The following is a 15,555-nucleotide window of genomic DNA, read 5'->3' as shown; positions in this document are numbered from 1 at the left end:
CCATCGATTCTGATATGCTTTGTCAGTTCGAATTTCATAATACCATCATTGCTATCTCTATGAAGAAAATCCGGAGGTAATCTTTATAATTCACAAGTAAGATGCATGTATTTTGATTCCAGTAATTTATTATTTTCTGAATTGTAACATTTCATTTAATAATAACTTTAACTAAACATAACCTATATAATAGCTGCTCATAAACCTTTTGTGGGAGTTGGGGGCAGTAAATTCTAGCACTGCCTAGGAGCTGCACTATACCTAACTCCGGCCCTGCATAGGCTACAGAATACTGCAGAATGTAAATAAAACCATTTCGAAAGTCAATCTCTCGTAGCGCAACAGCTGTGAGAGGTAGTCAATAGTGTCCCTATTAGACACTCTGTACAGAAAACAGTCCGAAAGCCTTTCTCTCCCAACCCAGCAACTTCGAGGGGAAGTAAACAGTATCACTCTTAGACACTCTGTACTGTAATAATCACAATAAAACCGGCATAAGTAACATTACGAGTTTTGCTGCTCATCGGCAAGTTTTTTCTTCCATGACTGTACGAAATGGAAATATAAAAATTGGATATTTATCTTTTGAAGAGGTAGAAAAATTGAAATATCTTGGAGCAACAATAACAAATATAAATGATACTCGGGAGGAAATTAAACGCAGAATAAGTGTGGGAAATGCGTGTTATTATTCGAATGAGAAGCTTTTATCATGCAGTCTTCTCTCAAAAAAGCTGAAAGTTAGAATTTATAAAACAGTTATATTCCCGGTTGTTCTTTATGGTTGTGAAACTTGGACTCTCACTTTGAGAGGGGAACGCAGGCTAAGGGTGTTTGAGAATAAGGTGCTTAGGAAAATATTTGGGGCTAAGAGGGATGAAGTTACAGGACAATGGAGAAAGTTACACAACACGGAACTGCACGCCTTGTATTCTTCACTTGACATAATTAGGAATATTAAATCTAGACATTTGAGATGGACAGGGTATGTAGCACGTATGAGCGAATCAAGAAATGCATATAGAATGTTAGTTGGGAGGCAGGAGGGACTAAGATATTTGGGGAGACAGTGATGTAGATGGGAGGATAATATTAAAATGGATTTGAGGGAGGTGGGGTATGATGGTAGAGATTGGATTAATCTTGCTCAGGATAGAGACCGATAGCGGGCTTATGTGAAACTCCGGGCTCCTTAAAAGCCATAAGTAGGCCTAAGTAAGTTTAAATAGCATGCGTTGAAATAGTCACACATGAATTACATACTAGAAGTGCTAATAAGAGACGGAATGGTTTTAAGCAATGCCAAAAGGAACCGGGACACTATCCCACCGTATCCCGCCCCACCTCGGTAAACTTCCATCAATAATTTTGACCATCGATAAAACTATTTCTAGTTCAAACTACACTACTGCAAATTAATTTCAGTTTACAGAACTCCTATTCTTGGTATAGGCAGCACAACTTCCAATATTCTTTATTATTTCGTCGAAATCTAATTCTCATGGCAACATTAAACATTATTGAGAAAGCCATGGAATTGATCAATAACAAATGAATTGTGACAAGTTCGTCAATGTCGTAAAATTATAGAACTATTGAAGATATTCATTAGGAAAAAAGCATTAGGAGGGTTGGACTTGGAAGTTAGTTTATTAGGAAATTTGATTGCTAGGAAAAGTAATAAAATTTAGCAACCTGAAATTCGGAAATTTCAGTTTGAAAAAAACACGTTTGCATTATAAATTATCCAGGCAACGGCATTGCTGTTTCCTGTTCAAGTGTGCGCGGGCGATCTATTAGAGTTGAAAATAATTGTTATAACTTTTATGTTTTTTATTATTTTTGCACCACGGTGGAAATGTGAAAACTGCAAAAAGAAAACTCTGGCTGGATTATACACGTGCACAATGACTTTTTGAACGTTCTGTACAATAAAAACGAACGCAAAGAAGAAACTGACAGACAACGTGCGAAACGGAGCGGCTCCTGAGATTCTAATAAGGTAATAAATTTCTTAATTCACGAATAAAGAAATGGATGATAAAGATTTACTGACAAATTTTTCTTCGATTACAATCGGTTCGTTTTTTATCTCATTATAATGAATACATATAACGTCGATAAATGCCCTAGGCCAAGATGGTTACTATTTAATCAACTTCATATTGGATTTCAATATATAATATTTGAAACTGCTGTATTTTGAAATTCATAAGTGAGAGTCACATGCCGTAGATATAAATTTAATAATGTTTATGCAAGGAAATTTCTCAAGACCTAAAACTAACAAAATGACACTCTATCGATAGATTACTTTGACTTTGTGTTCAAACAAAAGTCATATCTGTGTACAAACTGAATATTTTATACAATTCTGTATCAAAAGAATATACAAGAAATAATAATGAAGATAGATCGAAATACGTAGATGTGAAACACACAATGCATAATATATGACGTGTCCACACCTATGGAGTAAGGTTAGTGCGTCTGGCTGCGAAACCAGGCGGCCCTGGTTCGATTCCCGGTCGGGGCAAGTTACCTGGTTGAGGTTTTTTTTCCGGGGGTTTCCCTCAAACTAATATGAGCAAACGTTGGGTAACTTTCGGTGCTGGATCCCCAACTCATTTCAGTGGCATTATTACCTTCACCTCATTCAGACGCTAAATAACCTATGATGTTGATAAAGCGTCGTAAAATAAACTACTAAAATAAAAAAAATACACGATGTTGAATTTTGTAGAAAGATTCCTCCCTGGAAATTCTACAATTTTTGATAGGGCCATTTTATCTTGTATCTAAGAGTTACAACATAGACGGAAATACGAGTAGACCTGCAAATCAACATATCACGCATAATTTCCATTTATACCATGAACCGCCATATGTTAGATCTCGAAATTCATATAACAGGCTTAAAAAACGACAAAAGAGCAAGGCACTTAAATTTTTATGTAAATGAGTAGTCGTACATTTAGAGTAACATCTGAATAGAAACGAATACGCCAGTTTACTGTACATCACACATGTCATAGAAAATGTTTGGTTTACAGTTGCATCCTTCGTAAGAAAACTTTCCCTATGCCAGTCTCAGTTTCTCTGTAATTACGATCACTTTTTTAGTTTTATAACGTTAATCTGAAAAAAAAGAAGGGGAAAATCACGAACAACAAAAATGTTGAAAATTTCTAGTCTCTCTTAGATTATAGATGCTGTAGTAAATAAAAAATTAAATATGTGCTGAGAAAGAAGTAGCAAATTTTCTATGCACCTACTATCTTTAAAAGTCATCCTTACGAAGCCCGACCAACGCTTCTGGGTTCAAAATAAGTGTTACAGGCAATATTCATTATTGCTACACGCAGTATACTTCCCGAACTGCACATACGATGTTTTAACATGCCAAAAAATACATCTCTTTTGTTGTATGAATGTAGAGAATTTGCGAATATAACTTTTTCAATATCGTGACAGAAAAAAAGGTTAATTTAAATCGTAATAACTAAATCTGTAAATATAAACTTTACATTCTTAATTTTTTTCAATCCGCAATTGCCAATTAAATGCAGAACAGAAATGTAGTAAGTGACTGTGAAATTATAAATCGTATTAAAATTTGGTACAGTATGCATTTTATTTTACAAATATTATGATCATCTAAAGAAAAGTCATTACTTAACATGTTTGCTACAACTATCATGATTTTATTTTTCAAATTAAGTTCCCAGTTTAGAATCGTTTAGAGGAAAAAATTTTTTTTTTTTTTGTTGAATTTATTTTAATGTTTAATTTTCTTTCAAAGTTATATTTACTTAAAATGTCATATAACTACTTGATACAGTAAAAAAATTTATATTTATAATAGTAACAGTAACAATAGTTCCATATAATAAAGAAGCTTAACATGTAATTTTGTTCTTAAAAATTCTTGTACATTTAAGATAGGGTAAAATCACTAGCTCTGGATCTACCTAAGAATACAGACCGTTGCGGAGATGGGAATGACAGAGAATAACGAGTTTTACCTACAATTTATTAATTGACCTCTTTACAATATTTTAAGGTCGTTTACATTTACAGCAATTTCAATTCAGTACATATTTTTCTTGAAAAAGTAAAAAGTAGCATTTGATCCAAAACTAAACCCACGGCACTAGTTGAGGATCAGTTAAAAGAAAAACATTTCCCTTTTATATTTTAATACAAAATATCACAAGGATCATATAAATGTAAGGCGCATGACATAACACTCCACAGATGAGATGAGCAATGTGATCCGCAAATAGTGACCGGGACTAATTGAGGACCCAAATTCTGACGCAGACTGAAGAAAAATGCATTTTGCTTTGTAGACAGCAAAATTACGTACATGTTTGAGACAATTTACATAAAAATTAGAGTGACGTAATTAAACTGTGCAGTTCATTGTTCACTATTGTTTACATTTGACGTATAGAAACTTTTTTGGTCAAGCTTCATTTGACAAATTTTGGCATGTTTGATAGTACCACAAATTGCACCTTTTACATTGCATCCAACTTGTCTTTTTTCTGCTTTTTCCTCTATTTCTCTTAAGAACTCAAGTGAAGTTACACATCTTGTGATAGTGATTTTTCTTGAGTATTGGCATTGTCTTCTTCTGGTGCAAAACATTCTTTTATCACCAGAACCACTGGGGAGACAGGAGAGTTTCCTCTTTCTCTTACATTAGATGAGCAGTGGGGTATATGTCTCATCGTTTTGCCTAGCATGAACAAGAGTGGAGTCATTACTGCTTTTCGAACGATGAAGGCTCCAAAGGCCAGACACCATTTCCTCGAAATCCACTCAAAAAATATTGTCTGGAGCTGACTAATTGCTTTTTGTCATGCTTGAATTTGTACATTGCAGAAATCATATCTATTTAGATATATATTTTTTTTATTTTCACGCGTCAGTTTTGTGCATTCTTTCTTCAGAGAAAGACTATTTCAGCGACCCAAAACACCAAAATTCAAGTTCTAGAATATGTGCGTTGTGTCATGAAGAAACATTAGAAAATAGGTATCACTTTCTCTTGCTAAAAAAAACTAAAGTTTCTCCAGTCAAATGAGATGCATGATATTCACAACGTATTAAGACATTTATATACACTTAAAGTCCCCACATTTTACTTCGAAACGAATAAAACTAGAAGTGCATTTAAATTTGGCGCGCACCCCAGTCTGCTAATTATTTCGTTGCAAGGGTATAAAAAAACTTACCCGCAAGGTAAGACTGAAAGCTTCAAGTAAAGTCCTTATTTTTCTCTGCAAAATATATACCTTTGACCATCTTTTGAGAAAATTTGGAAGCCCTAAATTATATTCATAAGTAATTATAGATTTTCAATTCTGTTTATTTTATTTTTCTCTTCAAATTTCTTCCAGTAATTGGAAAAAAACACTACTGCGTCATAACTTATGGCTGCTCTCATTCCAAACTTCCAAGAAACCGCGCTGTCATAGTTACCAAACGTACAAAAAGAGACTCCCCCGCTAACTAGAGAAACTGACAGTACAGGCAGTTTGATTCTCAACTAGTACTCGATCCAGAACTAGTGATCTTACCCTATCTCTGAAATTGAAATTAAGATACTCAGCCTTGAATAGAATAACTACAAAGTGAAAAGCAAACATTTTGCCCACGAATTTTCGTACCTTCCAAAATATTTTCTCAAGAATAAAAAAAACAGATAATAAAACATATCGGGCAATTCGTGTTCGCAATGAGAACAAGAGAAACAAATAAATTTCCGCTCTGGATAATATTGCAACGAGATCAAAATAATCGGTCATTAAGATGGCACAGTTACAATTAAGAGTTTAGTTTCTTATTATGTTCTGAATAATATTCCCATTTAGAAGCCTAACCTGTTTTCTTGAACGCTGTTTATTCAGAAGTAATATGTAAATTAAATCATCTATTGTGCAATACCGTTCTACTATCCAGAATTCTTTAGTAAATAAAATAATTTACTTACACATAGTGCACAACAGACGTTCTGCGTAATTAAAAAAATAAAATATTTAATTCCATTTACAAATTTGTGAGGCTTGATTAAATGTTTATAATTAATTTTGTACAAATTTGTAAATCGCAATCGTTTTTAAATTACTTTATTGTTTACATATAGAAACCGTATTTAAAACCAATAGTAATGTTGTATATGTTTATGTAGAGATTTTCACATTGTCATTTTGGTACATGGTCAACAGTATACCGTGAAAGGTATTTATAAAATAACATTGTATTATAATATATTATTTTCACCAGCTGGAGATCTTCATATTCTATTTAAACAATTGTTTTAGAATTACAATGATTCAAGTCTCCAATAACCACCACAGATAGATAATGTATCACCTCCGTTTCAATATATTTCACATCTGTAATATTGGATCTCGATTTGAATTTTTCCCTACTTTTCTTATGTTAATTTAAAATATTTTATTATTGTTCTGTCTTGGTAACAATTAGTACAAATAAATTATAAAGTTAAAAACATCTGGATGGTATTAGAATAAATTGTTGCTTAATCTTTCTTTAATCAGAAGCAGTTTGTTACGAGAAAATTAACTGAAGTATATTACGGAGATATAAAAATTGGTATGATTATTCGAAACATTTCACAAATCAGTTTTTAATTACATAAAATACTGTATAAAACATCATGTGTGATAATTTATACACAAAAATTGTTCATGTTTAAGACATGTGCATAACAGATAGTTCATATGATATTACAACAACACGAATATCTGTAATATTTTAATGTGAACTAAAAGCTAGTGACTAATTTATGTGCGAATTTTGAGAGTATTCGTGAAATCTGAGAAATGCTTACTAAAAGACAACAGAACGTGTAACATGGTATTATATAGGTTAGTGTCTGTCATATCCCAACATTATTTATTTTCTAATTTATTACTAAACACGCATTATACTATTTCGTGACTGAAAATTTATTATGCACATGTAAAAAGTGCATCCAGAAAGTAAGTAACGTTCGTAGATATTCGCCACGTGCGTGGCGATATTTCAGTTCAGCATTAATGTTAATTTTATCTCAATGAAGGAAAATTTAGATGAGCTATGTCGAGTTACTCATATTTTAAAGTAGCTTACGGTCTATCTCAAACACGAGAAACGACAGCCAGTGTCAAATTCATTGTCATACAGTAGGCCTATATGCAAGTTTACGATCAAATGTAAGTAAAGGGATGGTGAGGATGTGGCTTGAACAGTTTATTCCTCTTTAGTGAAATGTCCAAACACAGGTCTGAATCTCTTAAGCGGCATCAATAAGGCATCGCTCTTGAGACAACTAAATCAGGAGGTAATGGGATAGGTGCCCATTTCCCTTCCCCCTCACTGACTAGTAAAAAATTACACTAATCAGACTTCAGATGTACACAAACAATAAATTATTGTTCTTCCTCTGACACATATCTACTGCCTGAAAAATAGATGTACATATCAGCTAGAACCTCAGTCAGAGATATTGAACAGTTTAATGAACAAATATTTAAGATTGATTTGTTTGAATGGGATCACTCACTATTCCATACAGCCCAGACCTGGAAGAGTGGATTTCGTCTATTCTTCAAGCACTGAAAGTTACTTTTTGTAGTGAAAGGCGAGAGTTATCCTGCAAATGCACATACTTCTAATCAGTATTGCAGATCCTGCATGTAGGAAGGAGTGGCAGCTTGTATAGCAGCAAGTCAATTTCACGACCAACACATTCCAACTATTCAAGATAGACACTATGTAAACAGGTTCAGCTTTGCGTAGCTATCTGTAGTCACAGAAAATGCAACTTTAAAAGATTAGAGACCCAAATGTTTGGCCAACACCGTCACATCGAGACCCTGATGTGTACCACCTAAACACCTATTGAATACTAGCCAGCACACTGCACAAAAGCGTTTGCTAGAACAGACACGGAAGAATGACAGACTCACTTTCCGACCACAGAGTAGTATCAACAGGAATGAAACTGAATCGGAGTCACAACAAAAAGGAAGAGAAGCAAAACCCCATCAAAGAAGAGAAATAGAGTGGAAGCAAGGAGAAAAGTGATGAGGAATAATATTTTGCTTCCTTCAGAAGTTTGTGGACGGTGGAGAATGTTAAGAACTGGTTAAAACACGAGCGACTTTTGTGGACTGGGCATTCAAATTGTGACAACCTCAATTTACTATTAGCCAATAAGTACAAAAATAAATTAAGCGATTTACAATCTGATAAAAATACTTTCTAATTATAGTATCCAATATGAAAATTGTTCTCACTTTCTAGATGCATCTTGCAACATGGCTCTGCACTACTACTAATGTGATATATTACAGCAACACAGTAAGATGTGTAGAATTTAAGAGCGCTATATTTTTAATTACTTTAAATTAGGCTTATTTATAATTTACAAAAGCACAAAACAATGTTTTATATTTTGTTTAGTAAATTGAATATTTAGTTACTGAAATTAAATATTATGTTAATGTACATTCTATTGAAATGTAGCATTCAATTAATATAAAATGTTTCATTTGGCCTTGAGCTTTTATTTAAAAATGTGTGCATAGTAAGTGCAAAAATTAAGTTGTGGTTTTTACTTACGAGAATTTTAACCCTTGAGTCTATGACCATGATAGGGAGAATGTTCTGATTTTCTGCTTCGTCTGTATGTATTTCGGCATCGGTGAGTTAAAATGATAAGATTACAATTTTTTCTCAAAGTAGCCTCTATTCTGATACTCATTGCGAATATTTACATTTTAGAAATAAAACATTCTAATTCTTTTCTATTAATTGATTGACCTCGTACTTTGTACTCGCAAATTGTCACAAAGGAGTAACACGAGCTTCACGCATGTTAAAAATTAACGGGAGCATCGGTTTAGTAACACAAGTACAAAAATGGCAGGAATAGTTTTAGCGATTCAGTACGCAATATTCTCTGATAAAAGATGGTTGGCAGGTAGTAAATTTGACGCATAAACTATTGAGGTCTTGGATAGAATAATATCAAATTGTCAGTGTGTTAAGCACACAATTTTGGGTGCTTCTGTAAGCGTGCAGCGTGCAGACATGGAACTGTTGGTCTGGCTTCGCACCCGGATGGCCAGCTCATAGTCTCACCGTTACCAATGGCGTACTGTTGCAGCAGGTCAGTCATGTTGATGTGCGTGATTCCCCTCTTCTCTTGCATTAGATTGTCACAATGTGTCACCTTACCGCTGCCCGGTCCTCCTGCAAACAAATGCACAAATATAATTTCATGTACAGACATCAGTAATGCTGTTATAGGTACCAACAAGATATAACGTTTTCTAAACATAGCAAATAGAAACACAACTTTCTATATAGTTTCAATAGCGAAGTGGTTGAATTGAACGATTCTCTTTTTTGGTAACTGGTTCTTAAAGCACTGAAAACATGACTGGTCTATCGTACTATTTCCCCAGCTAGGCACATTTTCAATTCACACGAGCTGACTTCGCTAAAGTTCGCTGTGTATTTGGATTGCGAGTAGGCAACTCCTCTCGTTAAATGTTAAATGGTATGTTTTATTTAACGACGGTCGCAACTGCAGTGGTTATATCAGCGTCGCTGAATGTGCCGAAATTTTTTCCCGCAGGAGTTCTTTTACATGCCAGTAAATCTACTGACATGAGCCTGTCGCATTTTAAGCACTCTTAAATGCCATCGACCTGGCCCTGGATCGAACCCGCAACCTTGGGCATAGAAGGCCAGACTCCTCTCGTGCCCGAACCAACCTCTTCTGCGCTTTGTCAGGCAGCGATCGAGGAAATCCTAATGAAATGGAGATATTGGCGGAATAATGTAATCTCGAACATGAGGAAACGGAAGAACCCCGAAAAAAACCTAACTACGGCCTTATCCTTCACTCTGAATTTCCAGCCGAGGCAGTATATCTACACAAATAGTGTCTATCCATCATTTTTAGTTGTCTACACAGCATTCATATGATCCACTATTAATGTCAATTATTTAAAAAATTTATTTGCTTAGTGGGAAGATATAAATGCTGTTCTCTGTGCCGTTTGGGAATTTTAAATTTTTAACACAGTTTGGTTGACATTCTGAGCTGTAGTCCGGGTTGGAATACCATTCTAAATAATTTCTTGGTGCATGATTTAAAAGGGACAAGTTACTTCATTTTCAACTGACTGTTAAAATCCAGTCCTATTTGAATATAAAACATTATATTGTACATCAGATTTCACTCAAGAGTTTGTTTAAGCATCTTGAATGCAAAATTAATGCTAAAAATTCGTAGCAATCGTACAAGTTTTTAACAAATCATACCTTAACAAAATATTGCTTAATTAAGACAACTCCACTTGAATGAGAACTTCAATATAAGTTATTGAACGACAGAAGATTCACGAGATATAGGCACCGTGCAAGCTCCTCTGGTGGCGACTGTTGTTACTAACTGCAGGACAGCAGCGATAGAGTTGTGCTTGAAGCGTATGAATATACTTTTAACATCTCAGGTTAACGATTAGAAATATGGATGATCCTAAAAAGCGGAAAGGTAACGCAAATTGCTGTGTTTTTTGGTGTAGTAATGCTTATAGGAACACACCTACCGATATTGTTTTTATTCACTCCCGAAACAGAAACCTGAAGAGTAACGACGCTAATTTTATTGTGGACCCAAGCAGTACGCAGACGAAAGTAAATAGGCCTACACTGCTTGTAATCGTAGTATTATTATATACTAATGTAAAAAATAGAATGTATATTGTTTATTATATAATGTTTATAAATAACCATTAAGTTAACAACGACGGGAATTTATAACTTAAGTACTGAATTTGAAAGGCATGTTGGTCCGACAAGTTAACAAATTTAAAGAAACAAATATCAAGAGTCCTTCAATAACTGTCTATTAAAAATTACAAAATATTACATAGGTTGCAGGAACATATTCTGACTAGCGCTTTCGCTATAATAATAGCATCCTCAGGTCAGACTTTTGCGATGTTATGCTTTTCATATAAAGACATGGATAGACTAGTAACGTCGAAAAATGTTAAAGTACATGACGTAAAAATATAAAAATATGAAAAATACAATGATAAGAGAAATAAAAAGACTTATGAACAGTCTGAAATTTATATATATATATATATATATATATATATATATATATATATATATATATATATATATATATATATATATATGGTAGAAAAACCTTCATGAGATCTCAAAAAATACATAAAAATATTTGACATGTGTGCAGGTGATAGATCACAATTTGGTAAAAAATATGCAGCTTAAAATAGCGACACAGACAATAAAAAGAATAAATTAAAATATTGCTTTGGATCAGTCACCACGACGTAGCAGCACATTGTAAAATCTGCAAAAATCAATAATAAGTATTTAGTAAGGGATCAGTGTAGGACCAGAAAAAGAAGTGAATTGACGATAAAGTACTTACAAGGTCTTTGGTCTTGGCGTAATAAAAGAAAATGATGTTGTCTGGTCTGTGGCGTGGTGGTGACTGGTGCAATGACACAGTATGAGAGACACGTCATGACGTAAGTGGAGGGGGGTACGTGCCGCAGTGAGAAGAGTTTCTATTGGCTAATTTAAATAAAGGGTTACCGGAACTAGGTAATTGTTCATTAATTAGTGGAACTGTATTATTAAGCGATTTAGCTATGTAAAATTCTTCAGCAACTAAATTAAAAGCTCCATTACTGATGGGTTTTAAAATCTGTAAAGCGTCGGACATATTTTGAAGCTCGTGGCCGTTCTCAATCAAATGGGTTGCGAATTTAGATTTATTACGATTGTGACGAAAATCTGCTTTATGTTCAGAATATCTAGTCCTAAAATTCCTTTTGGTTTGGCCAATATACTTTTTTGGGCAATTCTTACAATGCAGCATGTACACTCCACCACTGGCATATTTATCAAAGTTACAAATATTGTTTGAAATAACATTATTAAGTTTATTACCTGTTCTGAAAGAGACCTTTACATTTTCTTTTTTGAAAAAATTATGCAACTTGTATGATACATTATTATAAAAAGACATTGTGTTCCAATATTTAGATTTTTTAGTATCAGTAAAGGGCGTGAGCGTAATATCTGAATTCTTGTGTAAATGAGACTTTCTTTTAGAAAGAAGTTTATCTATCAATTTTTTGTTGAATCCATTTTCTATTGCAAGTCCTACTATATATTTATATTCTTTTAAATAATTTTTCTTGGAAAGAGGGACATATAGCAATCTATCAATTAAGAAAACAAAAGTACTATGCTTATGAGACTGGGGATGGCTGGATTGACAGTGAATAGTATGGGTAGTGTTTGTGGGTTTTCTAAAAATATCATAATCAAAACTTTTATGTTTTCTGATAATTTTCAAGTCTAAGAAATTTATAGATTTGTTACATTCAACTTCTATGGTGAATTTTAAGTTAGGATGTAAACTATTGAAAGATTGCAAGATACCTTCATGGGTGTCAGCATGACTCTCAAAAACTAACAAGGTGTCGTCAACATATCTATTGTAAGAAATGATGTTGTGTTTAGCAGCAAGTTTTTCGATATGTCTGTCTTCCAAGCTCTGTAGAAATACGTCGGCTAAAAAACCGGAAAGAGAGTCACCCATTGCTACACCTCGAGTTTGTAAGAAATATTTATTGTCGAAACGGAAGTAATTTTGTTTAGTGCAAACAGAAAGCAACTGCATTAGTTGATTGATGATTTTTTCTTCGGTGTTAAGTTTGCGTAATTTCTCTGAAATTATCTTTAAAGTTTCATCAAGTGGGATATTCGTATATAAATTTTCGATGTCCAAAGAGACAAGTTTAGTGGATTTATTAATACTTAAACTTTGCAATCTTGCAATAAGTTGTTGGGAATTATTCAATGAATACCTATTATCCATCTTAAGTATTTCTTTCAAATATTTCAACAAAAATTTATTAATTTTGTGGTTAGGTGAATTTACGCTATTGACAACCGGACGCATAGATAAATCCTTTTTATGGGTTTTTGGTAAAGCTTTGAGGGTTGGTAGACTAGGATTTTTAGCAATATATTTGTGTGCATCTCTCTCATTTATGATATCCGGAGCAGATTTTATGGCTGATTTTATAGATTTCTGGAGTTTTTCAATGGGGTTAGAATTAATTTCTTCGATATTATTTTTAGCGATGAATTCATATGTTTTATTAACGTAATCAGGTTTTTCCATGATCACAACGGCATTACCCTTATCAGCTTTAGTGTGGACCAAATTATTATGTTTGAGTTTCTTATTAAGTGCAGTAATTTTCTGATGGATTAATTTGGCTTCTTTAAATTGTCGTTTTGTGTTACGATCATTTTGGAAATTCTGAATAATCTTAGAGGTATGGTATCTCAAATAATCTTTACAATTATGTTCACAATTTTGAATAACATGTTCAGTCTCTATGATCAAATTATCAATAGTATTGTCCAAATTGTGTGGAGGGTAATTAAACTTGTAACCTTTGTTAAGAATGTCCAATTCATCAGTAGAGAAAGCTACATTGGAAAGATTAATGGTTCTTTGTGCCGTATGAGTATTCACATTGTGAACAACTTCATTTTGTTTTAACAACGAATCCAGCTTATTACGTAAAACGTCATGCTTTTTTGCCATAATGATCTCAAGTTTTTCAGAAAGGTGGTAGAGAAATTACGCAAACTTAACACCGAAGAAAAAATCATCAATCAACTAATGCAGTTGCTTTCTGTTTGCACTAAACAAAATTACTTCCGTTTCGACAATAAATATTTCTTACAAACTCGAGGTGTAGCAATGGGTGACTCTCTTTCCGGTTTTTTAGCCGACGTATTTCTACAGAGCTTGGAAGACAGACATATCGAAAAACTTGCTGCTAAACACAACATCATTTCTTACAATAGATATGTTGACGACACCTTGTTAGTTTTTGAGAGTCATGCTGACACCCATGAAGGTATCTTGCAATCTTTCAATAGTTTACATCCTAACTTAAAATTCACCATAGAAGTTGAATGTAACAAATCTATAAATTTCTTAGACTTGAAAATTATCAGAAAACATAAAAGTTTTGATTATGATATTTTTAGAAAACCCACAAACACTACCCATACTATTCACTGTCAATCCAGCCATCCCCAGTCTCATAAGCATAGTACTTTTGTTTTCTTAATTGATAGATTGCTATATGTCCCTCTTTCCAAGAAAAATTATTTAAAAGAATATAAATATATAGTAGGACTTGCAATAGAAAATGGATTCAACAAAAAATTGATAGATAAACTTCTTTCTAAAAGAAAGTCTCATTTACACAAGAATTCAGATATTACGCTCACGCCCTTTACTGATACTAAAAAATCTAAATATTGGAACACAATGTCTTTTTATAATAATGTATCATACAAGTTGCATAATTTTTTCAAAAAAGAAAATGTAAAGGTCTCTTTCAGAACAGGTAATAAACTTAATAATGTTATTTCAAACAATATTTGTAACTTTGATAAATATGCCAGTGGTGGAGTGTACATGCTGCATTGTAAGAATTGCCCAAAAAAGTATATTGGCCAAACCAAAAGGAATTTTAGGACTAGATATTCTGAACATAAAGCAGATTTTCGTCACAATCGTAATAAATCTAAATTCGCAACCCATTTGATTGAGAACGGCCACGAGCTTCAAAATATGTCCGACGCTTTACAGATTTTAAAACCCATCAGTAATGGAGCTTTTAATTTAGTTGCTGAAGAATTTTACATAGCTAAATCGCTTAATAATACAGTTCCACTAATTAATGAACAATTACCTAGTTCCGGTAACCCTTTATTTAAATTAGCCAATAGAAACTCTTCTCACTGCGGCACGTACCCCCCTCCACTTACGTCATGACGTGTCTCTCATACTGTGTCATTGCACCAGTCACCACCACGCCACAGACCAGACAACATCATTTTCTTTTATTACGCCAAGACCAAAGACCTTGTAAGTACTTTATCGTCAATTCACTTCTTTTTCTGGTCCTACACTGATCCCTTACTAAATACTTATTATTGATTTTTGCAGATTTTACAATGTGCTGCTACGTCGTGGTGACTGATCCAAAGCAATATTTTAATTTATTCTTTTTATTGTCTGTGTCGCTATTTTAAGCTGCATATTTTTTACCAAATTGTGATCTATCACCTGCACACATGTCAAATATTTTTATGTATTTTTTGAGACCTCATGAAGGTTTTTCTACCATATATATATATATATATAAATTTCAGACTGTTCATAAGTCTTTTTATTTCTCTTATCATTGTATTTTTCATATTTTTATATTTTTACGTCATGTACTTTAACATTTTTCGACGTTACTAGTCTATCCATGTCTTTATATGAAAAGCATAACATCGCAAAAGTCTGACCTGAGGATGCTATTATTATAGCGAAAGCGCTAGTCAGAATATGTTCCTGCAACCTATGTAATATTTTGTAATTTTTAATAGACA

At 33.4% G+C, this 15,555-nt stretch overlaps 1 protein-coding gene across 2 annotated transcripts in view; it reads right to left on the bottom strand.

The window, feature by feature from the left end:
• LOC138705787 (adenylate kinase isoenzyme 5) overlaps positions 1-15,555 on the bottom strand; it is a 426,744-nt gene that overhangs the window by 277,612 nt on the left and 133,577 nt on the right. Inside the window, exon 3 of one of the 2 annotated variants that reach the window (XM_069834426.1) lies at positions 9,163-9,273. In XM_069834426.1, coding sequence (XP_069690527.1) covers positions 9,163-9,273 — 111 coding nt within the window. The remainder of the gene's footprint in view (positions 1-9,162; positions 9,274-15,555) is intronic. The other variant, XM_069834427.1, reaches the window with a different exon arrangement.

Source organism: Periplaneta americana, chromosome 9, assembly GCF_040183065.1.
Source record: "Periplaneta americana isolate PAMFEO1 chromosome 9, P.americana_PAMFEO1_priV1, whole genome shotgun sequence".
Taxonomy (NCBI): domain Eukaryota; kingdom Metazoa; phylum Arthropoda; class Insecta; order Blattodea; family Blattidae; genus Periplaneta; species Periplaneta americana.
The sequence above is the reverse complement of the archived record's forward strand: the minus strand, read 5'-3'. Positions and strand labels throughout refer to the sequence as shown.